Source organism: Pleurodeles waltl, chromosome 3_1 (genome assembly GCF_031143425.1).
Source record: "Pleurodeles waltl isolate 20211129_DDA chromosome 3_1, aPleWal1.hap1.20221129, whole genome shotgun sequence".
NCBI classification, from domain to species: domain Eukaryota; kingdom Metazoa; phylum Chordata; class Amphibia; order Caudata; family Salamandridae; genus Pleurodeles; species Pleurodeles waltl.
Genome location: NC_090440.1, coordinates 470,205,456 through 470,233,246, shown reverse-complemented (window position 1 = coordinate 470,233,246; position 27,791 = coordinate 470,205,456). Strand labels below are relative to the sequence as shown.

The 27,791-nt window shown below is 44.4% G+C and overlaps 1 protein-coding gene across 3 annotated transcripts in view; it reads right to left on the bottom strand.

The window, feature by feature from the left end:
* The window catches only part of SV2B (synaptic vesicle glycoprotein 2B), a 506,854-nt gene that overhangs the window by 36,495 nt on the left and 442,568 nt on the right, over positions 1–27,791 (bottom strand). For all 3 annotated transcript variants that reach the window (XR_011201358.1, XM_069222743.1, XM_069222744.1), the window contains one exon: positions 12,303–12,467. Coding sequence is in view for 2 of the 3 variants with exons in the window: in XM_069222743.1 (XP_069078844.1) it covers positions 12,303–12,467 (165 nt within the window). In the remaining variant the exon portion in view is untranslated. The remainder of the gene's footprint in view (positions 1–12,302; positions 12,468–27,791) is intronic.

Genomic DNA, 27,791 nt, shown 5'->3' with positions numbered 1-27,791 from the left:
GTGACTTTCATCCATAGAAATTAAAGTATACAAACAAGTGATGGATGGAATTCTAGAATTAATCTAAACCACAGGTAATCACTTGGGGCGCATCCCAATCCGTCTTTCCTTTGCACACCATGCCATCACAGTTTGGATGCAGCCATATGCAAATCAACCTTAATCCTGCTCCAAAGGAAACAATCCAGCCCGAGCTGCCAGAGCAGGTCCTCCCTGACTAAAAACACAAGCAGTCCAGGTCCGGTTTCATCATGATGCTTATTCCTCATGTATGCTAATGAGAAATGGTGTGAGTAAAGTAATTGTCTCTCTTAAAAGAAAAAGACTGTGTTGGGCATCCACTTATAGTGCCTATTGTTTGACTGCTTGAGTTGTGAATCATTACCTTCCACACTACCCCAGAGATGCCTTGGACTTGCCTGAGAGTCAAATGTTATTTTAAACTTCAAACTGGGATGGAACCCACAGCATAGGAGGCAGCAAGGCCCAACAACCTTTAAGGCCTAGTATCTCATGCCTGCCCTGTGTTCCCTAAAATGGGTCTTGCAACCATCTTATTGTGTACTTACTTTATCTATCTTTTTATGTATTTTTTGTTTAATTGCAAACAACAGACACTTCATGCTTTTTTTTTTTTTAAAACATAGGAAAATGCAAATATCTCTATTGAACTTTTGCTTGCTTTTAATTTTACTTTTTTTTATTATTTCATATTCTGTGAATTGGCTAGGAAACGTCCAGCTCCCTAGTCAAAAGTGTAGACAGGGCACACTCCTTTCTATTGTGGTGCCAATTTAAAAAGACAGTTATGAGTTTTTATAAAAGTACTATGGAAGCAATATTTTCCATACTCCAAAATATCTTTAGGAATAAGCCCATAACGGTATAATTTTAGTGAAAATGCAAAGTGCTTAGGAGAAACAGCACCGGTGCAAATATGGAATACACATTAGGCAATGAGGTCTATTGTTAGAGGCTGGGTATTGGTAGGAGTGAGTACACCCATACCACTCCACCCCCAACATAGGGTTGTGCCCAGTCAAGGTCCCACAAGGTAGCCTCTGGCTCAAGCCCTGGTAGCTAGGCAAAAAGCAGTCAGGCTTAACTCAGGAGACAGGTATGAAAAGTATTTAAATACACCAATAAAGTAAAGCAAAGTCTTATAACTTATTTTCTGTAGAATTTTGACAATTTCAACAATTGTACATTGTTGCATTTATCATTACCATTCAAGTCTTTTCATGGCATTTTTAACTTTTTCCTAGCAATATTTAGGCCTATGGAAAATATTACCATTGTAGCCTATAGAGCTAACTTTCTACAATGCGGGAAAATGAAAGTCCCAGTTTTATCCTCACCAAGGCATATAAAACAACTTTTATAATGTCCCTGCTTATAGTTACATAGCACCCCACCACTAGGGCATCTAGGGGGGACCTTTGAGTGACTTATTTGTAAAAAATAAGGTAGATTATTACTTTGGAAGTACCTTTAATTCCAAAGTCGTATTTGCATACATTTTAAAGCAGCCTGCAAGACAGGGCTGCCTTTCAAAATGACAGCAGGCACACAGCAGTGCACGCTCTAGTGTAGGAAATCTAATCGGCATCTAAACTTCCCTGCCCTATTATATACTAGAGATGTATAGGTAGTATGAATCCTCCTTGCCTATATCTACTAGGGACTTACAGGGTCTGTAATTGCCAATTGGAATTATAACATTGGGCCATTTGACCATATACCTTTTATTCAGAGCACTGGCCTTGGGCCTGTTAAGCAGAGCCCAGGGCCTCTCAGGGTCAGTTACCATCAGCATCAGTAAGAACAATTGAGGTGAACATGCTAAAAGTTTGAGTTTCTCACATCTAAAAACTATTTTCTGAGCAGAGTCATCCAAACCATTCTCTACTGGTGAATACAGTACGGGGTTATAATGGTTTTGCAATAAAATAAAAGGACACCAACAACGATTTTACATGGAAGAATACTGAAAGTGTATGGTATAGCTGATGAGTGGCTCATGTTCAGTGCTTCTTTCGAGCCGGTGGCACTCATTTTTGGGGACTGGCACTTCTTTTTCCTTCTCAAACAATTCCTGAAAGCATGAGAGGGAAAAATGCACAAAACGAAAAGACATAGGAAGAGGAAACCGGGAAACTTCACAAAGGGAAAATGCAAGAATGCCTAAGAGTGAGATCAAAGGGGAGAGAATGTCTGGCAGTGAACTACAGACGCCTGAGGTTGATATTAGAGTACCAGCCTGGGTATTGGTCATGCCGACAATTATTGGCACCGGTCGCTGGCTTCCAAGCAAAGCTTCGGGCACCAGCAATGTTTCTTTCACAAATTAAGCACTGCTCATATATTTATGTTATCTAGTTGTTTGAACATCCAGAAAATTAATATGTGTCTTACTGTGAAACGTTGATGATGTCTAATGAAAGGAATTAGTCCTGGCGCGGAAGTAAAGATCAGCTTCAGTTACTTGATCTGCCTTTCTGTGTTCCTAAATTATATTGAAGTTGCATTCGTAGGGCACCTCATATCTTCGGATGGTCTCCTAAGTGCACTTAGGTGGACAGATAACACCCTACTCCGTTGGTTGTGCTATGTTGGAAGAATGTGAGTTTATAGTGTGACCCATTTGTTAAGTGTTTTGTGGTGTGTGTGATTACCAGGGACTTGTTTTCATCGTGCCAAGTGTAGCTGCGCCTCAGTGTACTAACAACAATAGTAAGGACACTTTTAACGTATCACAAAATACACTAGCTGCACTTCGGGAGTGGAGAAGATTTTCGCTCCCTATTCTCAGGTCCCCGCTCCACTAATTCAGTATTTAAAGATCCGACATAAAACAGGAAATTCAATAATGCTGTAAATAAATGGGAACTTAAATTGACCCCTCTGCAATTACTTGAATAACAAATTGTTCGTTGTAAGAAAAACACTTTGTATAATCAATATTTAAACAACGAGTTGAAACAGCATGTTAATTAAACAGCTACACATTAGAGAGATGAAATATTTGATTCTGTTATTTAAAATGATCTTACGTGACCTGGAATTTACCAGAGACTCAGCAAATATGAATTGTAATGCGAAAATTATCACAACCTGCTGTTTCCTCTTATGGTCACTAGGTGACAGTGTAGCTCAAGAAATCACAACTAACCTTGCAAACAGAAGTTTTGATGCTCTTTGAATAAGTAGTTGTTTAAGAAATGTAGACCGCCATTTGTTTACGCTGGAGATTTGAATTACTTGAGGCTATTACATTTTATTGGATCGAAGGGGATGAAATTAAATTCACCGATCTAAAGCTTCGTATGTGATTCAGACTAACGTGCCTGGGTGAGTGGCATTTTACGTATAACGCGTTTTTATTACAGCGCTTCATACCACTCGACTCCTATCTGAGAGCCGTAAATAACCATTGGTCAATTTAATGGTACTCAATAAACCAGCTCCAAACGGATGGGAAAGTTACCAGCTTTCCTAGGATTTAATATCGTGGCCCGCAGGCCATAGCAGCCGTTTACAGCGATCATTTTTAAGTCACTGATGAATTATAAGACATATCCAAGACATATTTCATTGTTTTGTAAAGCTAAGTTCATTACTATGTGGCGATGGGAAACTAATAGTCTCTTTGTCAGTCGAGGGTATCAAGGCCCGCTACTGTAGATGGTCATCAGATGGGGCCTTGACAACAGGATGACTAACATGATGGAATTGTATTCAAGACGGCGGACATCTTTAACTTAAACAGTCCCCGCACGTGAATTTCATTGATTTTAGGTCGAGCATTTGAGACCTCTTGTATATACTTCTATACTTCTTTGTGGGCTCTCTGCTTTTTCACTGGTTTGTTTCAGTGTCCTTAAAAAATCCTTGCTTGCTAGTGGTCAATCCTTGCTCTTTATCCCACCTTTTCCACAGTTGTACACTCCCCTGGAGCCCACCTAGTACTTGTACCCTTCCACTTGTGCCAATGTAGCATGTGCTTGGGGACTACTTTTTCTGAGGCTAATGGCATTTGACCAGAGTGCATTTGACCAGATGTCTCCAGTGGCTCCAGTCTGTTTTTGTTAACAGGGCTCTACTCATGTTCTCTGGTTACATGTGCTGTGCATTTAAAGACCGAGGTCAAATGTTAGAGGCTGTTTTACAAGGGTGCCTATTTCTGCCCCCTGCCTCCCCGGTGCAAAGACAATAGATTTTCTTACGCACTGCTATACGTAGAGAAAATCGCTATTGTTACAATATTTAAAGTATATTCTCCCAATTCAAAATGGCCGCCACACGTCATGCGCGATGACGTAATTTACGTCATGACGAGGCCATCTCTTTTCTTCGTTGCTGCTTGTTTTGTTTCCTGTTTCGTCTGCTCGTTGTACTTTGTAGGAAGTTGGCTCTGTATATACTATTTCAAAGTACGAAATAGCATGCACAGAGTCCAAGGGTTCCCCTTAGAGGTAAGATAGTGGCAAAAAGAGAGAATTCTAATGCTCTATTTTGTGGTAGTGTGGTCGAGCAGTAGGCTTATCAGAGGGTAGTGTTAAGCATTTATTGTACACACACAGGCAATAAATGAGGAACACACTCTCAAAGACAATTCCAGGCCAATAGGTTTTTATATAGAAAAATAACTTTTCTTAGTTTATTTTAAGAACCACATGTTCAAGATTTACAAACAATACTTTAAATGAAAGGTATTTCACTCAGGTATCTTAGGAACTTCGAATCATCACAATAGCATGTACAGTTTTGGCAAAAATGGCAATAAGCTATTTTAAAATTGGACACTGCAAAATTCAACAGTTCCTGGGGAGGTAAGTATTTGTTACTTTCACAGGTAAGTAAAGCACTTACAGGGTTCAAAGTTGAGTCCAAGGTAGCCCACCGTTGGGGGTTAAGGGCAACCCCAAAGTTACCACACCAGCAGCTCAGGGCCGGTCAGGTGCAGAAGTCAAAGTGGTTCCCAAAACGCATAGGCTTCAATGGAAATAGGGGTGCCCCGTTTCCAGTCTGCCAGCAGGTAAGTACCCGCAACTTCGGAGGGCAGACCAGGGGGTTTTGTAGGGCACCGGGGGAAACAAGTCAGCACAAAAAGTACACCCTCAGCGGCACGGGGGCGGCCGGGTTCAGAGTGCAAACAGGCGTCGGGTTTGCAATAGGTTTCAATGGGAGACCCAGGGATCTCTTCAGCGAAGCAGGCAGGCAGGGAGGGGCTCCTTGGGGTAACCACCACCTGGGCAAGGGAGAGGGCACCTGGAGGTCGCTCCTGCACTGGAGGTCGGATCCTTCAGGTCCTGGGGGCTGCGGGTGCAGTGTCTTTACCAGGCGTCGGGTTCTTGGGAGCAGGAAGTCGCGGTCAGGGGAACCTCTGGATTCCCTCTGCAGGCGTCGCTGGGGGGGCTTAGGGGGGTCAGCTCTGGCTACTCACAGGGTCGCAGTCGCCGGGGAGTCCTCCCTGTAGTGTTGTTTCTCCGCAGGTCGAGCCGGGGGCGTCAGGTGCAGAGTGGAAAGTCTCACGCTTCCGGCGGGAAACGTGGAGTCCTTTTAAAGTTGTTTCTTTGTTGCAAGATTTGGTTTCTTTGGAACAGTACCGCTGTCCTCTGGAGTTCTTGGTCTTTTTAGATGCAGGGTAGTCCTCTGAGGCTTCAGAGGTCGCTGGACCCTGGGGAGTGCGTCGCTGTTGCAGTTTCTCTCGAAGTTGGGGAGACAGGCCGGTAGGGCTGGGGTCAAAGCAGTTGGTGTCTCCGTCTTCTCTGCAGGGCTTCAGGTCAGCAGTCCTTCGTCTTAGGTTGCAGGAATCTAGTTTCCTAGGTTCTGGGGTGCCCCTAAATACTGAATTTAGGGGTGTGTTTAGGTCTGGGAGGGCAGTATCCAATTGCTACTGTCCTTGAGGGTAGCTACACCCTCTTAGTGCCTTCTCCCTGAGGGGAGGGGGGCACATCCCTATCCCTATTGGGGAAATCCTCCAAAACCAAGATGGAGGATTTCTAAAGGCAGGGGTCACCTCAGCTCAGGACACCTTAGGGGCTGTCCTGACTGGTGGGTGACTCCTCCTTGTTTTTCTCATTATCTCCCCGGGAGTTGCCGCCAAAAGTGGGGGCTGTGTCCAGGGGGCGGGCATCTCCACTAGCTGGAGTGCCCTGGGACATTGTAACATGAAGCCTGAGCCTTTGAGGCTCACTGCTAGGTGTTACAGTTCCTGCAGGGGGGAGGTGTGCAGCACCTCCACCCAGAGCAGGCTTTTGTTTCTTTCCTCAGAGAGCAAAAAGGCCCTCACCACATGGGGTCAGAAACTCGTCTCTCAGCAGCAGGCTGGCACAGACCAGTCAGTCCTGCACTGAACAATTAGGTAAAATACAGGGGGCATCTCTAAGAAGCCCTCTGTGTGCATTTTTAAATAAACCCAACACTGACATCAGTGTGGGTTTATTATTCTGAGAAGTTTGATACCAAACTTCCTAGTATTCAGTGTAGCCATTATGGAGCTGTGGAGTTCGTTTTTGACAGACTCCCAGACCATATACTCTTATGGCTACCCTGCACTTACAATGTCTACGGTTTTGCTTAGACACTGTAGGGGCATAGTGCTCATGCACCTATGCCCTTACCTGTGGTATAGTGCACCCTGCCTTAGGGCTGTAAGGCCTGCTAGAGGGGTGACTTACCTATGCCACAGACAGTGTGAGGTTGGCATGGCACCCTGAGGGGAGTGGCATGTCGACTTAGTCATTTTCTCCCCACCAGCACACACAAGCTGGCAAGCAGTGTGCCTGTGCTGAGTGAGGGGTTGCTGGGGTGGCATAAGACACGCTGCAGCCCTTAGAGAACTTCCCTGGCATCAGGGCCCCTGGTACCAGGGGTACCAGTTGCATGGAACTTACCTGGGTGCCAGGGTTGTGCCAATTCTGGAGACAATTGTACATTTTAGGTGAAAGAACACTGGTGCTGGGGCCTGGTTAGTAGGGTCCCAGCACACTTCTCAGTCAAGTCAGCATCAGTATCAGGCAAAAAGTGGGGGGTAATTGCAACAGGGAGCCATTTCCTTACACAAGCCCCCCCCCCCCCCCCCCCCCAGCCCACAGGCCAGGAGACTCAGCCAAAGCTGGGAGAGTCTTCCTAGTCTGTCAGGCGAGGAAGAGTAGAGGAAATAGGCTGGTTTGTTGCAGGGCCTACTCTGCCTTACATCCTCCTGTTCAGGTCATTCCCTCTGGGGAACTGACCCACTTCCACAGTGATAGGACCTAGTCTGAATTGCCTCTTGTCTGTGCTTTTAATGTCTTCACCCATTCTCTCTATTTTGGGGTTAGAGGTATCCACCTCTGCTAATCTTATCTTAGCCAAGGTCACCCCTAGCTTACCCAAAGAGGTTACCCATAGCTGGAGTAACCCCACCATGACCGTCAGGGGGCCTAACTTGCTATTTGGCATGGGGTCAGACCACCATGCCAAGGATAGTGCAGCCATAAAGGCTAACACCCAGCAGAGGCCACTGACAGCTGTCAGTGCCCAGAACCACACCTTTAGCTCTTCACCTGCTAGGGAAGGAGCTAAGCTTCTTTGGGTTCAGGGTGCCTGTCTGCTGTGTAAGAGTGGGGGGTTAATACATCTTGTAGTAAACACCCTTCTTCCGCTCTTTCTTCTGTTAACTGAGGAGCCACCCACTCAGGTTTAACAGTTGTCTGACTAGCCAGGACTTCTTGTGGTTCAGGTTAGACTTTATCAGTGCTATTTTTGGAGTTCTCCCCTACTGGAGCAGAATCTCTTTGGCTTGCTGGAACCTTGGCTAAAGGTTGTCCACCTTTCCTACTCTGTTTTCCTTTCTTTTTCTTTTGGGGCCTACTTGCAGTTACTGCAGGGGTAGCACCTCCAGAATTCTTGGGAGAGGACTGGCACTGGATCAGTTCCTCTCTTGGGCTCTGACTAACCTCTGGGTAGTCATTTCCAAGGAGACAATCAAGGGGAGGTCTGTACTGACTACCACCCTTCTCCAGCTAAAAGACCCACCCACTTCTATGGGCCCAAAAGCCACAGGCCTACCAGTGACCCTGTCTGGTCTAACTCTTACTCTGGCAGTCTCATCTGGGATGTACTGGTTTGAGAACACCAGCCTTTCATGCAAAATAGTGTGACTGGCACAAGTGTCTCTCAGGGCAGTGGCTGGGATTCCATTCACCAGTAGGTGGTGGAAGTGTCTACTTCCCTCTGGAATCTCCAACTCACCTGTTGGGCCCTTTTTCCAGTTGAAGGCTATGAAGACCTCCTCATCTGAGGAGTCATCCCCAATGGCTACACTGGTCACCCCTGGGATTTTGCTAGGGGGTTTGTTTTTGGGACAAGAAGTGTCCTTGGTGTGGTGCCCTGTCTGTCTACAGTTTTGGCACCATGCCTTAGTGGCATCCCAGTTCTTACCCTGGTACCCACCTTTGTTTTGGGTTGTGTCTTGGGACCCACCCACCTGGTCTGGTTTTTGGGGGCCTACAGAGGACTCTTTTTCTTTATTTCTAGTGTCACCCACTTTCTCCTGGGGAGGCTTTGTAACCCCTTTCTTTTGGTCACCCCCAGTGGAAGTTTTGGTTACCCTAGTCTTTCCCAATGGTCTGCCTTCTTTCCCAATTCTTGGGGAGAAATTAGACCTAGGTCTACCAGATACTGAGCAACATTTCACTGAAGCAGTTACTTGAAATGTGTTATTTCATAAACAAATTATAAAGCCCAACATAGTCATGCACTTCATTTCCAGTTACCCAACCATCCAGTGTTTTCACTGAGTAGTCTACAAAATCAACCCAGGTTTGGCTCGAGCAGGCTTTTGTTTCTTTCCTCAGAGAGCACAAAGGCCCTCACCACTTGGGGTCAGAAACTCGTCTCTCAGCAGCAGGCTGGCACAAACCAGTCAGTCCTGCACTGAACAATTGGGTAAAATACAGGGGGAATCTCTAAGATGCCCTCTGTGTGCATTTTTAATTAAATCCAACACTGGCATCAGTGTGGGTTTATTATTCTGAGAAGTTTGATACCAAACTTCCTAGTATTCAGTGTAGCCATTATGGAGCTGTGGAGTTCGTTTTTGAAGACTCCCAGACCATATACTCTTATGGCTACCCTGCACTTACAATGTCTAAGGTTTTGCTTAGACACTGTAGGGGCATAGTGCTCATGCACCTATGCCCTCACCTGTGGTATAGTGCACCCTGCCTTAGGGCTGTAAGGCATGCTAGAGGGGTGACTTACCTGTGCCACAGACAGTGTGAGGTTGGCATGGCACCCTGAGGGGAGTGGCATGTCGACTTAGTCATTTTCTCCCCACCAGCACACACAAGCTGGCAAGCAGTGTGTCTGTGCTGAATGAGGCATCGCTAGGGTGGCATAAGACATGCTGCAGCCCTTAGAGACCTTCCCTGGCATCAGGGCCCTTGGTACCAGGGGTACCAGTTACAAGGGACTTACCTGGGTGCCAGGGCTGTGCCAATTGTGGAGACAATGGTACATTTTAGGTGAAAGAACACTGGTGCTGGGGCTTGGTTAGCAGGGTCCCAGCACACTTCTCAGTCAAGTCAGCATCAGTATCAGACAAAAAGTGGGGGGTAATTGCAACAGGGAGCCATTTCCTTACATACTTGATATGCCTCAGCTCCTGCCGTCGAAAATGCATTTTATTCAGTGTTTCTGTCTGGAAGATAGAGAACTTTCATATTCCCCTGAACTCCAAGTTCCACAGATATATGTTTCTTGGGAGTATCATTAATTAAAAAAAAACTAAAAAACTTTGTTTTGTCATCATATGCACAAGCACAGTGAGAAAGCGTGAAAGTAAAGTTTTGAAAATTGATCGTGTATTTGCAGCATTTACATAGTAAGACTCACAACGTCTTAAACAAACTAGTGCGTGTGAGGTAGGATGTTGCCGGGTATCGGGTGTTGTCACACTGAAAGAAGAGCTGCAAAAGGATAGTTGTGCATTGGCAGACTTAGTTAAAAAGACATGGGACAAACAAATGAAAAGCCGCAGGATAGCGAGGTAGAGAGAAAAGGAAGAACAAATCCATAAGTAGTACAGCAACTAGAGAGAGAGAGACTTGGCGAACCTAACCTCACATAGATGAAAACGCCTCACTTATTTCTGCCCACATTGAAATAGCGGTCAGCAAAATTTTGTGTCAAATCCCGACCCTTGTATACAGTTGATGAATCATATATGTGCCACAATATTTTGTTACAACTGTTATGCGAAACGGTAAATGTCAGGTTTATTTAATTGTCTAGATTAAGGGGGGTACGTTTGAAGTAAGTTTGTTAAGTCCAGTATGCCACGGATATTAACATAGAGTGCTTTGCCTCACGCTTAACTTAGTATTAAAAAAAACAAGTGTGCTGCGGTTTCCTTAATTAACGGGTGCTGTGGTTTCCTGGATGGCTTTATATGAAAAAATATGCATTCTTAGTGCAATCGTCAACAGGCCTTTACAGTGGGACTTGGTGGCATTTCACCTATGAATTGCAGACAGGGCTTGTATCCGTTAGTTCTTAGTAGAAGCGAATCAGAACATGCATGTCAAAAACATTGACGGTCAGCTAAACAATTCAGTTGAAAAGAGAATAGGGCAACTTGAAAGCCTAGCCCATGAAACATGTACCTTGTTTGTGTTTGTTACGTCGAATCCGCTATATGTTATAGAAAAATTTGTAAGCGAGGAAATCTAAACGTCTGGGATGCTCGCTGGTTCATACAGACTACGATCACACAATTTATTCAAGCGAGTCAGTCAGCATTTGAGCCCAGGTTGCCCTGCCTCAACAGTCTGCATTTAATCCACTAGTCCATATCTACTTCTTGCCCTCATTTTACACAGAATAACAACATATCGTGCTTAGTGGTATTTGAAAATCGGAATTATTGCAATAAAATCGACGTTAGGAAATATATGTATTACATGCTAGATTAATATGACACTATATGATAAATTATGTAAAAACAAATCGAGTATGAGTCAGTATTTAAAGGAACAAATGCAAACTAAGTATGCTTATTTCATCATATAAAGGCATCCAGGAAACCACAACACACTGCTAATTCAGGAAATCACAATACACTTTTTTTTTTTAATACTAAGTTAAGCTTGAGGCAGAGCACTCTGTATGTCAATATCCGTGGCATACTGGACTTAACAAACTTACTTAGAACGTACCCCCCTTAATCTACACAATTAAACCTGAACACTCTACTGCCAAAAGTTTAACTCTAATAATGGTTTATATGATAATTGTATATGTTTTAAGATAGAGGAAGAAGGTGTATATGTTTTAAGATAGAGGAAGAAGGAAGTCCTTTAATTAAATGCCAGGCCACTGGAATTATATGTCAGGAACAAACAAAATTATTGGGCAGGGTTGACCAATTAATGTGGCAGAAAAGTCCAGTTATGAATTTACAATGCCAATAGCTCTAACTCAAGCAAATGCGAGACCTACTACATTACAAATGCTTGTTTTCCAATTACAGCTGTTTGCAAATGTGACCTTCTAATACCAAGGCAAAGTTCACGAAAAAAAAACTTCCGTCCTTTTTTCTGTTTTGATATGGTAGGATTTTCTATAAATGTATAGGGAATAATTAAAAGTGTATATTTTTCCATATGGAGTAATTGATGTATTCTTAATCTTTTTGATTATGTTATGCTGCATGTTTGGAATATAGTTGTCATTGTGTATGGACCATCACCAGAACACCACCGATGAGAAATTCTGTCCGGATGGACCAATGTAGTCTTGTAATACATCCAGGACAATACACAACAGATCAGTCAACAGGAATAATAATTCATACATTGCAAGACAGGCTCCTTAAAAGCGTGTAGGTTGTAAAAAAACGAAGAAGGAACATTATCTACTATTTGGATTACACTACAACCGACTGGTTCACTTCCAGCAACCTTACTCAGAGGCAGCCATAGCTATATTTCTTTGAAAACTAGAAAAAATAAACCGCGTTGTATTTTTTAATCTTCTCCATATCCAAAGACTGAATGGCTGAATTGAACAAACATTTGAATCTCGCACATAAGAATGCAGAAAAATAAACATTTCTGATGAAGCAATGGCACTTGGTTTGTCTGAAAAGTCATCAGCAACTATGATTAAATGATGTGAGGTGAAAAATGAAAGTGGTCAGAAATGTACTGCATGTACACTGATGTAGGGCAAGACACATTTAGCCTTGAGCATCTGAAGAGCTAACAGTGTTGAGATCGAATACACAATGCAGACATTAAATCATGAACACATACTTGTCATCCAAAAAGTCTCCGTTCTTATGAATTTGGTTTTCAAGAGTAAAGTTGAATACAAAATGGTGGATACGCTCAGCGTCAAAGTTCTTAACTTTTGCTTCATAGGCCTCCTCCTGGAGGTATCTTATCATGTCTGGAAACCAGACAGTAAGGCCGTAATAACTGTAAAATAAGATAAAACAGTAAATAACAAGCTGCCCCATGTAATCCACTATGAAAAAGACAATGCCATATTTTACAAAAGATCTCTGTAAAATTTTGTAACCTCTTATAAACAAACAATTTCTCTTGTTATTTTCATTCAAATACTACTTCCATATTTCCAAACTACAGAAATAAACATTTCATTTAAACCCTGGCATTTTCGTGGAACTCTTCAGGATTAAACTAACACCATGCTTCCCAAGACTGTTCCGAACTATATACCTAGCTGAAGTATCAATGTCAAAAGCTACTTAGTTTTTGCTACCTAGCTAAAATTCTCTTATTTCCAGCAGTTGGTTCTTGTTTAATACAATTCTAGCTGGCAAGTTTCACGTTGTACTTTCTTAAGCCTTGTAGTGCAGTTTTAGGACGTCTTTCTATTTCACTCAGAACTTTTATTTTGACACATTTACATTTTTCTCTCATATAAGTCACATTACGCAATCTAATATGCAGGTTATTTGACTAATTGTGTGACTGAGGTTATTGTTTGGAACACTATAAGTTCTCTACCAACATAGGCATATGCGATTTTTCGCTTGAAACAATCATATAGTAACATATACGTGTTGATCATAATGTTATGGTAATATATCACGTGACAACTGAGAGCATTTTATTATCTATATGTAGGATACACAATTAATAACTGTGTGGTATGGTCCAATATTCCAGGGGCTCTAGCGACATCATAAATTAGACTTCCGGTTTAATGCCACTTCTATTTTAGATCTTACCATCTATATTCACCAATATTTATTTTTTTCTCATTTTATATATATATATATATATATATATATATATATATATATATATCCGTCCAGATTTGTTTTTCATTTTGTGAAAAAATTTACCTAAAGCTAATATATTTCCATATTTATTTAACTGCCGAAAGTACACTCGTAAATGGATGCATTATGAGTTCTGGTGATATAAAAAGCCCTAATTATGCATTACACATTTGCAATGTGCTAATACGACATTAGGCTGTTAATAGATGTGCCCACATCTTCAACTGCTCAATATTTCATTAAAGAAAACATGGCCTTTAAGTGTTTTAACTCCCTTGTGTGATAGTCTGAACACTTACTGGTCTAGGTGCCATGATTCGAATCAAAGATTACTCAAAGAAGCATGGTTTTCGCTTTTCCCCTGAATACAAATCCGGACAGAGAAATGGATAGATTTCTGTCCGTATTTATCTGCAAAAATAAGTGAAAACACATACCTGGGAGACTTAGTCATAAACCGAAAGGCCAAAGGCAGAGAACCCAGAAATGTCAAGATAGGACCATGTTACAAATGGTACGTTATGTTTTTTTATTGCAGACTTACTTTGTGATAGTTGGATTTAAAAAGCGGATATTTCAAAGTGCAAGGAAAAAAAGGGCCACGGTTAAAATTAGAATATTTAGGTTTTGTTTATCTTGCTTGAAAAAAATATTAATAAAACAATGACCAGTTGTGAGGCCCACCCAACTTTTGATGCAAATTGTCAGAATTTACTGCATACTTACAGCTTTATTGAATTGGCTATATTTTTTGCCACATAGCTTGCAGAGTTTGCAAATTTCACCCAAAAGGTTGATTTTAGCTCATGTACCACATAATATAAATTTTTGCTCTAAAATTAAGGCAATCTTGCCACATATTTTATTTCTCCATGAGATATTTTACTAGAAGCCCGAAGCAATATTAAAACATTGCAGGTTTATCTTATAAATTATGTTTAGGATGTAAATCTCACACAACAGTGATGCAAACCATTACTTGCACACCAACTCCATTGCTCATGACCTTACCCTTATGAAACAGATAAAATTACAATTGCTGTAAATAATCTTACCATCTTAACAGAGACGACTGTGAATGTACTATCATTTATTTGCTTAATTATACCTGTTTGAATATATTTTGCTCTTTGTGTTGTTATTTATTGGTAGAAATATAGTGAGGTCATATATAGTGTGCAAATTAAAGTTTTCATTGTGATTGTGTGAGTTGTACCTATGTTTTTATGTATGTATGAATATAGATAGATAGATAACTAGATAGATAGATAGATAGATATAAATATACACAATAATATAAAACATGTATATATATTCTTTTTTTATATTGTTCTTATATAGAGAGAGAGAGAGAGAGAGAGAGAGAAAGATAGAGTAGCTGAATTAAACTAAGTTTAAAGGGACTTTATAGTCAGTTAAAACATAGGGTGTCAGATAAAGTTACTTTGGGGCATTAGTTACAATTACTTGAGATAAATCTAACTGGTGAATTTCAGTGGTTGTGTTAGTTTAAAATGGTATGTTTGTTTTTTGTCTGTGTGTTTCTAAGTTTCTTCAATATAAACCAAGATATTATTACAATTACTAACTCAAATATCACATTAACCTTAATTTGTTTTTTTTCTCAGGCATTTCTTTTTTCTTTATAATGTAAAGTAAGTTGTCTATCACTGTGCGCTGTGTGGGGTTGGGCTTCCAACCCCCCACTGCACCTGATCTTTGGCTGTGAGCTCACAAACTAATGGGTGCCCAATAGCCCGTAGTGCATAGCATTCGGCCAGATGCAGTACAGGTTTGGCCACTACAGCACACAGCTGACTATGTCATGCAAGAATATAAAGGGTTTTATTTTAAGCAAGGTCAGATGACCAAAAATATAGAAAGCAAGCCTATTGACTTTATCATGGGGTCAGCACATTAATGTATATAAAAACAGACCTGTTGTCTTTGACTAAAGTCACCAGTAACTATAATCAAAAGTATATTTTGTAGATTTACACAATGCAATTTTTAGGAATAGTGATTGTCACCCAAAAATATTTTATAAAGCATTTTAAAAATATTAACATGCATTTTAACATTTTTCAGGCCACTAAATGCAGTCAAAGATTAATCACACAGAGCTGACGATTAAAATCAGCCTCCATTACTATTTTCTCAACACAACGTCTCTATCTCTACAACGGGAGTGTTTCTTCACATGGCATAATTATTAAAATCCTGCTAACGAGTTTTGGTGTTTCTCTTTAAAATGCTTGGTCAAATTTACAATCACACTGCACAGTTTTTTTATAAATAATTTTACAACAAATGTTACAGTGATGTTATCAACGATGTTACAAAAGATGTCATGAATGCTGTAATATCGGGGGTAATTTGCAGTGCATGGTGAGGGCATGAGTTACGTGAAATAAATCTAACCATAAAATGTGAATTTCTATGGTTTTGTACATTTAACATGTGAGCCTAATGATAACGTCCCTGTAACCTCTTCTAATTTCTATTTTTTGTATTTCTATTTCCTAACTATAGCATTCCTGGAACCTTTGGTTGTTTCATTTAATTGCTATGGCTTTTGAAACGTAAAGTAATTTTAATTATTATACGTGAATCTATCCACCGCCACACACGGCCTTCTGCCTTAAAGGCGGGGGTTGGCCAACCCCCTATAACCACTCAAATTCACACCATGCAACCGTGCACAGCAGAGGTTGTCTGAATGGCCTGGTCTGCCGCCAGGCCCTTGGCCAACCCCTATAACCACACCAACCCAGCGCAATGCACTTCCTTTGGCCATGTGCGGTAGGGGTTGTGTACCGTGTCTGGCCTGCGGCCAGGTCCTGCAGTCAAACCCTATAAGTCCCAAAACCCAAACCATGCACAGTTGAAGGGGTTTGGAGCTTAAAGGGGGCAACATTTAATATACATTTTTAGGCGGGCGGCACAGGCCCCCCAGGCCCCAGAAACCATCACCTCTCCATGGCCTTCCTGGGGCAACATGACAAACATATGGTGGGGCCACACATACCCCCGGGCCCTGGAAACCAACACCTTCCCAGTGCTATGTAATTAGGAATCTTAGGGGGGAAACGCAGCCCCCCAGGACCACCACCTCCCCTGGACAACATTAAAAAACATGGGAAGGCTACACAGACCCCCATCCTGGGACCACCATCTGCCTGGGCCTAAATAATCCAAAAAAGTAGGGAGGGTCATGCAGACCTCCCCCTAGCCCCAGGGTCCGCCACCTACCCAGGGCCACATAATAAAACATGTTAGGGGGGCCACACAGGGAGGCAGTTGTCCCTGCTGCATGGGGGGCTCGTGGCCCCCTGAATAATATTAACAATTAACCCCCTGCTATGTAATATTATCTTGACCCAGGGAGGTGGTGGTTCCTAGAGTGTGGGGGGCCACACAGCCCCCTGCATATTTGTGATCATAGCCCTGGGGAGGTGGTGGTTCCTGGGGCTACTAAAAAGCCTTCTATTATGAGCCTGCAATGCCTCCTGGATCTGTTCCACCTGTGGGGGGCCAAAGCATTCAGTAACGCAGCAGACTGTGTTTATTTATTTTAAATCATGGGCAAATTTGTGGATCCAGTCATGGATTTCTCTGTTTTGTGATCTAAAAAAAGCTTTTTAGCCTTCGGGAGTTTGCAGAGAGACTCCTGGACCAAGACAAGGGGGCAAGGGTAAACATAGCCTACTTTTCTTTTTTACAGCTTGTTTAGCTGCCAACACTTTTTGCCAATCAGATCTCAGCAGGAGATCTCCCTGGATCTGTGGCCCTAGATATACAAATGTATTTTCCCTTTAGTATCTCGAAAACTACTCAATGGATTTACACCAAATAAAAGAAAGATTGATCTGTGGACTAAAACCTACATATTTGCCAAATTTTTGTAATTCTGTCCAGCGGTTCGGGCTGCAGGCATGTCTAAATAGCTGATGGGAATTAACATTGCAAACCTACTTTTTTCACCCCCCCCTTTCCTCGGCCCCCTGCTTGACGGATCATCCTGAGATTACTAAATCACAAAAAAGCATGATCTGTGGAACAAAATCTAGCTTTTTGTCAAATTTGGTGTCCTTCCGTTCAGTGGTTCGGGCTGTAGGCATGTCTAAAGGTCCTATGGAAAAATTAATGGTGAAAGCGTGTTTAGAAACCTCCCTTTTTCTCAGCCCCTGCTTGACTGATCACCCTGAAACTTTCAAGACTGAAGCTGTACTTAGCAAAGTTTGAAGAAGATTCATCAAATGATGCAAAAGTTATTATTAAAACAAAAAATGCTTTTTCTACAGAAACTAACTATAACTACCTAGTGGCAACCACCACTATGTAATATATATATATATATACCCTTGCAGTTGCTGTTATTATGCTGGACAGAAATTGCAAAAGCAAGTGGATAATTAAAAAATCTATATCAGATGCACAAATTAATACTTTATTGGAATTGATGCCTCTGCAACTATTGTAGATATATGAAGATTAAGCGCTCCAGTTAAAGAGGATAGCAATATGAATATGTGCATTGTGGGAACTGTAGTTTGGATTATGAAGTCACATGAATGTTAATTTAAAAGGACTGGCTCAAATCACACCTGCTTTTACTTACTTGTGAACAAGGCATGTTGTGCCGAAACGCAATAGGATTTTCCAACTTGCTGCCCTGATGTGTTAATAAATGCTTGGACTTCAACGTGGATTGATGCCCGGGCATTTTGTGATTGGAAGATATTTACTGTGGAACGCTTCGCCTCAGCAACCCAGGCTGCCCTGCAGGGTCTGTGGCCCCTACACGGAGCAGGAGGTGACAATGATATATATATATATATACATATATATATATATACATGCACTGTTTCAAATATTACAGTAGGCCATAAAATATTTAGACTGCTGCCATATTTTGCACAAGTTTGTCCATATGTTGGTCATTGTTAGAAATGGGGTTTTTGGTTGGCAGTCAGGTTGCCCTCTGTCCAAGCAAGAACCCTCACTCTAGTCAGGGTAAGTCACACACAATCCAAAATCAGCCTGTGCTCACCCTCCGGTAGCTTGGCACGAGCAGTCAGGCTTAACTTAGAAGGCAATGTGTAAAGCATTTGTGCAATAAATCATACAACACCATAGCATAACACCACAAAAATACACCACACAGTGTTTAGAAAAATATATAATATTTATCTGGGTATCTTCAGGTATCTTCAGGTCAAAAACGATCAAAGTTGCAATATGAATTTGTAAAGATATCACTGAAAAGTGATATAAAGTGTCTTAAGTCTTTAGAAAGTAAACAAAGTCTCTTTCAAACACAAAGTACCTGGTTTCTGGTGGAAAATCTCCTCAGAGGGCCACAAAGGAAGAGGTGCGTGGAAAAAGGGTGTGTGTGTCGATTTCTCCCCAGCACACACGGACTCGCGTCGTTATTTTCCACGCGGGGAGTCGTGCGTCGTTTTCCGGCACGCGGACAGTCTCTTTCTGTGGGTCGCAGGGATTACCAGATGTCCCGGGTCTGTGCGTGGATTTTCCTGCTTGTTTTCTGGCTGCGCGTCGTTCTGCGGGGCTGCGCATCGAAGTTTTGATCTCACGGCAGGCGTCGCGTCGATTTCTCCTGCGGAGTCGGGCGGAGTTGTCCTTGCGAGGCCGTGCGTCAAAGTTTTGATCTCACGGCAGGCGTTGCGTCGATTTCTCCTGCGGAGTCGGGCGGCGTTGTCCTTGCGAGGCCGTGCGTCAAAGTTTCGATCTCACGGCAGGCGTCGCGTTGATTCCTCCCGGGAAGTCGGGCGGCGTTGTCCTTGCGAGCCCGTGCGTCAAAGTTTCGGTCGTCCCGAAGGCGTCGCGTTGATCAGTGTCGGTGTGCGGCGTTTTTCTTGCCGCGGAACAAGCTGTGCGTCGAAAAGTTCGGCGCACGGAGCGTCCAAGAGGAAGAGAGAAGTCTTTTTGGTCCTGAGACTTCAGGGAACAGGAGGCAAGCTCTATCCAAGCCCTTGGAGAGCACTTTTACAGCCAGGCAAGAGTTCAGCAAGGCAGCAGGCCAGCAACAAGGCAGCAGTCCTTTGTAGAAAAGCAGACAGGTGAGTCCTTTGAGCAGCCAGGCAGTTCTTCTTGGCAGGATGTAGTTTCTGGTTCAGGTTTCTTCTCCAGCAAGTGTCTAATGAGGTAGGGCAGAGGCCCTGTTTTATACTAAGTTGTGCCTTTGAAGTGGGGGTGACTTCAAAGAGTGTCTAAGAAATGCACCAAGCCCCCTTTCAGTTCAATCCTGTCTGCCAGAGTCCCAGTAGGGGGTGTGGCAGTCCTTTGTGTGAGGGCAGGCCCTCCACCCTCCCAGCCCAGGAAGACCCATTCAAAATGCAGATGTATGTAAGTGAGGCTGAGTACCCTGTGTTTGGGGTGTGTCTGAGTGAATGCACAAGGAGCTGTCAACTAAACCTAGCCAGACGTGGATTGAAGGGCACAACAAGATTTTAGTGCAAAGAAATGCTCCCTTTCTAAAAGTGGCATTTCTCGAATAGTAATATTAAATCCGACTTCACCAGTCAGCAGGATTTTGTATTACCATTCTGGCCATACTAAATATGACCTTCCTGCTCCTTTCAGATCAGCAGCTGCCACTTCAACAGCGTATGAGGGCAGCCCCAATGTTAGCCTATGAAGGGAGCAGGCCTCACAGTAGTGTAAAAACGAATTTAGGAGTTTTACACTACCAGGACATATAACTACACAGGTACATGTCCTGCCTTTTACCTACACAGCACCCTGCTCTAGGGGTTACCTAGGGCACACATTAGGGATGACTTATATGTAGAAAAAGGGGAGTTCTAGGCTTGGCAAGTACTTTTAAATGCCAAGTCGAAGTGGCAGTGAAACTGCACACACAGGCTTTGCAATGGCAGGCCAGAGCCAGGGTTAAGGGGCTGCTGTGGTGGGTGGCACAACCAGTGCTGCAGGCCCACTAGTAGTATTTAATCTACCTGCCCTAGGCACATGTAGTGCACTCTACCAGGGACTTACAAGTAAATTAAATAGTCAATCATGGATAAACCAATCAGTAGTACAATTTATACAGAGAGCATATGCACTTTAGCATTGGTTAGCAGCGGTAAAGTGCCCAGAGGTCAAAAGCCAACAACAACAGGTCAGAAAAAAATAGGAGGAAGGAGGCAAAAAGTTTGGGGATGTCCCTGTCAAAAAGCCAGGTCCAACAGTCATATATTATTTTCTCAAATGATTAACACTGTACTGGTTTCTTAGAGTGTTGCTTAGAGCTGGAATATTTCAAATTTCTCTTGTGCTCCACTGTGCCCAAAAATTAATCATGAAAAAAGTACTTCTTGGCATGTCTATTGACTACCTATCAATTTGTGTTCATTATAACTTCTGTCAATTTTTCTTTTCCACAAGGTAGATTTTATCAGATCATGGAGGGCTCACTATTGTGGTTTTCCTTGTTTTATTTTGGCTATCTGTTACTGCTCGTATATTAAATATGCTAGTTTTGACTATGCCTCAATGGTGAGGCCATATATTATCTCTTTCACTTCAATTACAGTAATTACTTGTTCTCCCCCGTATTTTCTATTCTTCATGTCAAGAGATGAATCAGCACTTCAGAGTCCTTTTCAGCTTCTTTTTTATCCTTCATGATTGTCTGTGTCAACTGTGCTATGTTGTTGAGAGTCCACTTTAATGATTATTCATGCTAAATTTTGGCATTTCCAAGGTTCCAATTTGTTTCTATTTATCTATATTTTTAATGGCATTTATTTCCACATTTATTTCATCTTAACATGAATTAGTGTCTATCACCACTAGATTGATGTTCATATAAAGTCTTTTACCTGATTCTTTAGGGTCATTTGGTTGTTTGTTTACTCTTTCTCTTCACACGTGTACCTGCAGCTCAGCAGCCAGATTGTGACACCATGGAACTTCTATTTCCAGTGACAGGATGAGCTTGTACTCTTCTAGGTGAAATAAAAGGGAGTTGCTGGGAGGAGGTGTGACCGTCTCTTGACAGTTGAACTAGGGAACGTGTCCACCAACTGCACAGGGTTCAAAGGGGCCTCCCCTGTCACAGGCAGAGGTAACTCAGACCTAGGCCTGTCCCTGCCATTGTCCAAGTAGCAAGAGTGGCACCAATCCCACTGGGGGATACATGTTGCAGAACTGGTTTGCAAGGGGAGTTCTTCATTTCCCTGGACACACCTCAGAGGTGTTCCCAGCGCTCTTACCAGGGGAAGAAATGTTTTGCCTTGTTGGATTTCAAGCATGGAAGGACACTGTGGGATTGTTTAAAGCCTGCCGCCCAGGCAATTATGCCAAAGTGGGTGAGTTGCCCCTGAGAGCTTTTTCCCTAATGGTCAGGGAGTTTCCCCCTAGACATGCTAGGGCCAAGCATAACAGTGGCACCCCAAGGTACTGTCTTAAGAAAACCTCTGGACCTGTAGAAGACAGAAGAAGGACTGCACAGAAGGAGGACTGCACTTGCTGCTGAACCTGTATAGAGAAATCCCAAGGGCTGGACCTGCTTCCTACTTTTACCCAGGACTAAGGGGTAGATTGGAAGGGCTAGTTGGCTAGCTTTCAGTTAAGCTCCAGGAGCATAAAAGCTGCAAGAACACAAGACTCTGTTGAGCCCAATTAAAGGGTTGCAACTGGATTCACCCGGGACCCTGCTGGGTGCTTATGAGAGACCGAGTCACTTAGAAACTATTTTTCTGACGTTTTCACAAAAAGAACTGGAGGCTACCAATGGACTGCTGTTGATTTGCGCCCGCAGACGTCCAACTGCTGGTTGGACTCAACTTGCTGGTGTGTCCCGCTGAAAGCATCTTGACTTCTAGACATAGGCCCTCATTATGAACATTAAAAACAAAGCAGCCAGTTCACTACTACCCACCGCCAGGCCAAAATCAACACTGGGCCAACGGTAGGCACTTTCGACCCAGCGGTGGAGGCCGGACCGGCGGTGGATATATGATCCCATTTCCACCAGGAATTTCCTGGCGGGATACCCCGCCAGGTAATACCTGCCAGAAAGCATACGGGTGACAGGAATTCTCATTCCTGTCACCTGTATGGGACATGCCAGGCCCGCCCCTTCCCACTACCCCTACTCACCCCCCAGTCCCTAGAACCGCCGCCACCCACCACCCCCCAAACCCTGAAAACTGACATCCCATCCCTCCTCCCTCCAATCTCCCTGTAGGCCTCCCAAACCCCCTCACCCCTCCTCCATATAGGTTCCCCCAAACTCTAACCCCCCACATCAACATGCAACCATATTCCTACATGTACACATGCATTCATACACACAGATACACATCCCCCTTCACAATCACACATGCACACCCCAGTGCACTCACACACTCACACACACCTCCCCTCCTCTCCCTCTCAAACAGCACTTACCTGGTCTGTTGCGCTGCTCCGGGAGGTAACGGGCTCCTTGGCTGCTGCTCCGCTGGCATCGCTGCTCTTTCATACACCACCACGCCTATGACTGCATCATTATGGGTTGGTGGTGTCTGTACTGACATTGCGGTAAGGGTGGAGCAGCATCCACCCCCGCCACTGACCGCCAGTATGGCGGTGAGGCTCCATGCATCAAAATATGGTGAGATGCCTGCCGCCCCCACTGGCGGTCTTCCGTTGACCGTCAGCATGGTCGGCGGCGGGCCATCCTGCCATGTTCATACTGAGGGCCATAATTCCAGGACAAATACTGAGTTGCCCCCACCAACTGCAATGCCTTCCTGGGCCTGGCGTTCTGAGTTTGCCAGTTCACAGTTGCTTGCATTTGTAGTCAAGAGCCTTGAACTTCTCACCAATGCCTAGGCTCCCACGAGGTCCTGCCAGCTGGCACCCCGACCCACTAATGACTTTGTGGTTAAAGATTTTCAATAAGGACCTGATTTAGAGTTTGGCGAATGGGTTTACTCCATCACAAATGTGATGGAAATCCAGTTTGCTATATTACAATTTCATTATATTCTATGGAAATTGTAATACTGCAGAAGGGCTATCTGTCACATTTGTGAGGGAGTAACCTATCTGCCAAACTCTAAATCAGTCCCTAAGTTAGGAGGTAAACTTTATGCCAAGCTGAACCGAGTCCCTGGTTCTGACACGCTCTCCATGGCAATCAGCTCTAACTTTTGACTTTGACCCTGTTTGGTGCAATCACATACCCACGTTTGATATTTTGTGGTACTCGAAAAAGTTTTCTCTGTTTTTATAAGTTGAAGTGGGATTTTTATTGTGTTGTGTTTTCTACGTTTTAAATGTTTTGGTATCGATGAATGCTTTTCACATTTCTCCTACATTAAGCCAGTCTGCTTTGTGCTATCGCTGACAAGGGCTGAGCTCAAGTTTAAATTTTTGGGATCTGTGGGCGTGGCCAAGATGGCAGTCTGCTAGGAGATCCCTGCAGAAGCTCCTCAGTCTGACAACCTCTACCGCTGGTGCGGCCCCTCCCCCTGGGACTGTGAAGATGCAGTGGACCCTGTGAGCAGTGAGGGTGCCCCTGGGAGATCTCAGACCACCTTCAGAGCTGACGGGCAGCTTCCTGAAGTTGGCAGCTACACCGCCTCTCACCTGCAGCATGTCGTGACGCTGTCATTTTGAATTATTACCGGCTGTGGAGCTGCGGCATGCCCAACAAACATACCACAGTTGTCACCTGAACACACATACATGACTGCTCCTGGGTGCTGCTCCCCAGGCTTAATTGCTGCTTCCAGCCCTCCACCCCATTGCACACAAGGAGGACACTGATGGGAGCCCTGTGAGTGAAAGCAAGCCTCCCAAGAGGAAGCAGGCCCCCCTCTGGCATAGACGGGTGGCACCCCATGCAGGACACTGTCTACGGAGCTGTGGCAGCCCTGAAGAACCTGCTGAAGTTGAGTCCTGAGCCTATACACTTTACTGCTCCCAAATGCAGCCCTTAAGATTCTGAGAGGCCCGCAGTTTGGAAATTACCACCTGTTGTGGCCCACCTTACCTTTTCATCTACCAGGGACAAATTACAGTGGGCCCTGCTGGTAGTGTGGACCCTCGTGAGTGATCATAAGCTCCCCTGAAGTAGACAGGAGGCCTCCTACACCAGACCCTAATCGTTCTCTTACTTCTGAGGTGCGGTGATACCAATCTGACTGCCACATGCTGGGAGCCTGGAAGGTGTGTTGTCCGGATCTAACCATTAGTGCTGGCCACCCCACCTCACTGCCTGGCACAAGGACACTGCAAAGGCTGGAGAGACATCCCTCCATGTACCAGCCTTTCCAGTATGCGGCCACCTACTTGGCAATCATTCTTCCCTGCTGGGGGACAGTACTAAAATACCATGGCAGCCTGTAAAGAAGGACTCCACATTAAAAGAGTCTCAGAAAGCTGAAAATGTAGTAGGCTTACTCCTTTGCTGAGGAACCTGCTGTGGATTCCCAGGTGCTATCGGAGGCTGGAGCCAATGTAAACAATCTCCTGGCCCCTGTCACCCAGCTGTTAATGGAGGCCCTCTATGCTAAACTCTGCACGGACATAGCTGCCCTCCGGGATGATGTGGTTGCAGACCTCAAATAGGTCAATCAAGCAATCAATCAATCAGAGAAATTTATAGAGCGCGCTACTCACCCGTGAGGGTCTTAAGGTGCTGGTGGGGGGGTCATCACTGTTCGAAGAGCCATGTCTTGAGGCCCTTCCTGAAGAGCAGGAAGTCCTTGGTCTTGCGGAGGTTGATTGGGAGGGAGTTCCAGGCCTTCGGGGCGAAATAGGAGAAGGATCTCCCTCCTGTGGTGGTGTGTTTGATGCGGGGGACTGTGGCGAGTGAGAGGTCGGCGGAACGGAGGTGGCGTGCGGGAGTGTGGAAGTTCACTCTTTCGTTGAGGTAGGTTGGGCCGGTGTTGTGGAGGGATTTGTGTGCGTGGATGAGGATCTTGAAGGTGATCCTTTTGTCTATGTGGAGCCAGTGAAGGGCTTTGAGGTGTGGTGAGATGTGTTTATGGCGGGGAAGGTCCAGGATGAGGCGTGCTGCTGTGTTCTGGATTCGCTGTAGTTTGCGCTTGAGTTTGAGTGTGGTGCTGGCGTAAAGGGCGTTCCCATAGTCTAGCCTGCTGCTGATGAGTGCGTAGGTGACGGTCTTTCTGGTCTCTGTGGGAATCCATTTGAAGGTTTTTTTCAGTGTGCGAAGTGTGTTGAAACAGGAAGAGGTGACGGCCTTGATTTGGTGGGCCATGGAGAGGGAGCGGTCCAGGATGATGCTGAGGTTGCGTGCGTGGTCTGCGGGGGTGGGTGCGGGACCTAGAGTGGTGGGCCACCGGGAGGCGTCCCATATGTTTTTGTGGGGGCCAAAAATGATTATCTCTGTTTTGTTGGAGTTGAGCTTGAGGTGGTTAGCTGTCATCCAAGCGGCGGTTTCAAGGAGTGCAGCGTGGAGGTTGGTTTTGGCGAAGGTGGGGTTGCGGGTGAGGGAGAAGATGAGTTGTGTGTCGTCTGCCTAGGAGAGGATGGTGATTCCGTGTGGTTGGAGGATGGTGGCTAGTGGGATCCTGTAAATGTTGAAGAGTGTGGGGCTGAGGGAGGATCCTTGTGGGACTCCGCAGGTGATTTTGGTGGCAGTGGATTGGAAGGGTGCGAGGCAGACTTTTTGGGTTTTATCGGTGAGGAAAGAGGTGAGCCAGTCTAGGGCTTTGTGTTGAATCCCGGAGTTGTGGAGGCGTGTGCGGAGTGTGTGGTGGCAGACAGTGTCAAAGGCGGCGGAGATGTCCAGGAGTATGAGTGCGACGGTCTCGCCCTTATCGACTCTGGTTCTGATGTCGTAAGTGCATGCTATGAGGGCGGTTTCCGTCCTGTGGTTCTTGCGGAAGCCAGATTGGGAGGGGATGAGTGTGTGGTTTTCCTCGAGGAAGTGGGATAGCCGGGAGTTCACAAGTTTTTCTGTGACCTTGGCGGGGAAAGGGAGGAGAGAGATGGGGCGGTAGTTGGAGAGGTCGTCTGGGTCAGCTTTGAGCTTTTTTAGGAGAGCGGTGACTTCCGCGTGCTTCCAGGGGTCTGGGAAGGTGGTGGTTTCGAATGAGCTGTTGATTATGGTTTGAAGTTTGGGGGCGATGGTTGGGCTGGGTTTGTTGTATATCCGATGGGGGCAGGGGTTGGAGGGAGAGCCAGAGTGGATGGAGTTCATTGTTTTTTCAGTTTCTTCGTCGGTGGTGGGGGCCCAGGTGGTGAGTAGGCTGGGGCGGTGTGTGGTAGGTCTGTGTTGGGCGGGTGGGGGATGTGTGTGGTGGGTGTGTGTGGTATGAAGCTGTTGTGTATGTCCTGGATTTTGCAGTGGAAGTGGTTTGAGAGGGAGTTGCAGAGGGTTTGTGTGTGCGTTGGGTCTAGGTTGCTGGCTTTGGGTTCGGAGAGCTCTTTGATAATGGTAAAGAGTTATTTGCTGTTTTGGGAGTTGTTGTCAATGCGTTCCTTGTAGTGTGCTCTTTTGGTGGTGCCCTAGGTCAGAAGGATGTGACTGTACTTGGCAACTGGGCGGAAGTGATAGAGATTGGCAGGGATACTTGGGAGAAGGAACTGGACAACCACAGAAGGGAGCTGGTGAAACTTCACGAGCAGAATCTGAACCTGCAGCTCCACAAGGAGGACTTAGAGAATGGATCACGCAGATCGAACATTCACATTAAAGGGATTCCTCTACAACATTGAATTTTAAACTGGGGGTAGGCCCCCCGAGGGGGGCTTCAAATGATCCCGGGGGCGCCAGGTTCTGGCCAAAATAAGCATCATGCTGATAACAGGGCTTTTTTTAAGCTGGAAAAAAATGAACAGCAGTAAATAGTTTTTTAATGGGCCATTACTAATATGTTTTGTCATTTAAATCATACCTGGGAGAGTGAGTCAAAAAGAAAGAAACTCCAAATACTCTTGAAAACTCCCACCCCTAATAATCACACAGTGGACACTTTTACACTTTAGCAAATCCTGCCTGACCAGCACAGTATGTTTGGTATGATGTATTTGATTGCATTTTTAAAACAGTAACATAACTTAACTGCAATGTATGAATATGTCTAGACATATTTAAACATTGCCAATTTATTAGATTAATTGTGAAAAATTTGGAGGGAGGGCTCCACTTATTATATTTTTCTACTCAGTGGGGCACGGCTTTAAAACGTTTGAAGACCATTGCTCTACAAGCTGATGGGGGGAACCTGGAGGCATATGTCATTTGCTTATTCCACGATATACACCTAGAACTGGAGGAGAAAGAGATAGTGCTGTACCACACACCCAGAGCTGGCCAACCTGCTGCATCACCTGGACAACCTCAGAGTATCCTGACTTGTTTTCACAACTACAAACAAAAGGAAGCCAAAATGGCAGCTTCTAGGGACCAAAGTCCTGTGATGTTTAATAGCATAAAAGTAGGGCTTTGTTAGGATTTGTCTTACATCACCTCACAGTGCCACCGTCTCTTTTGTCCGATCAC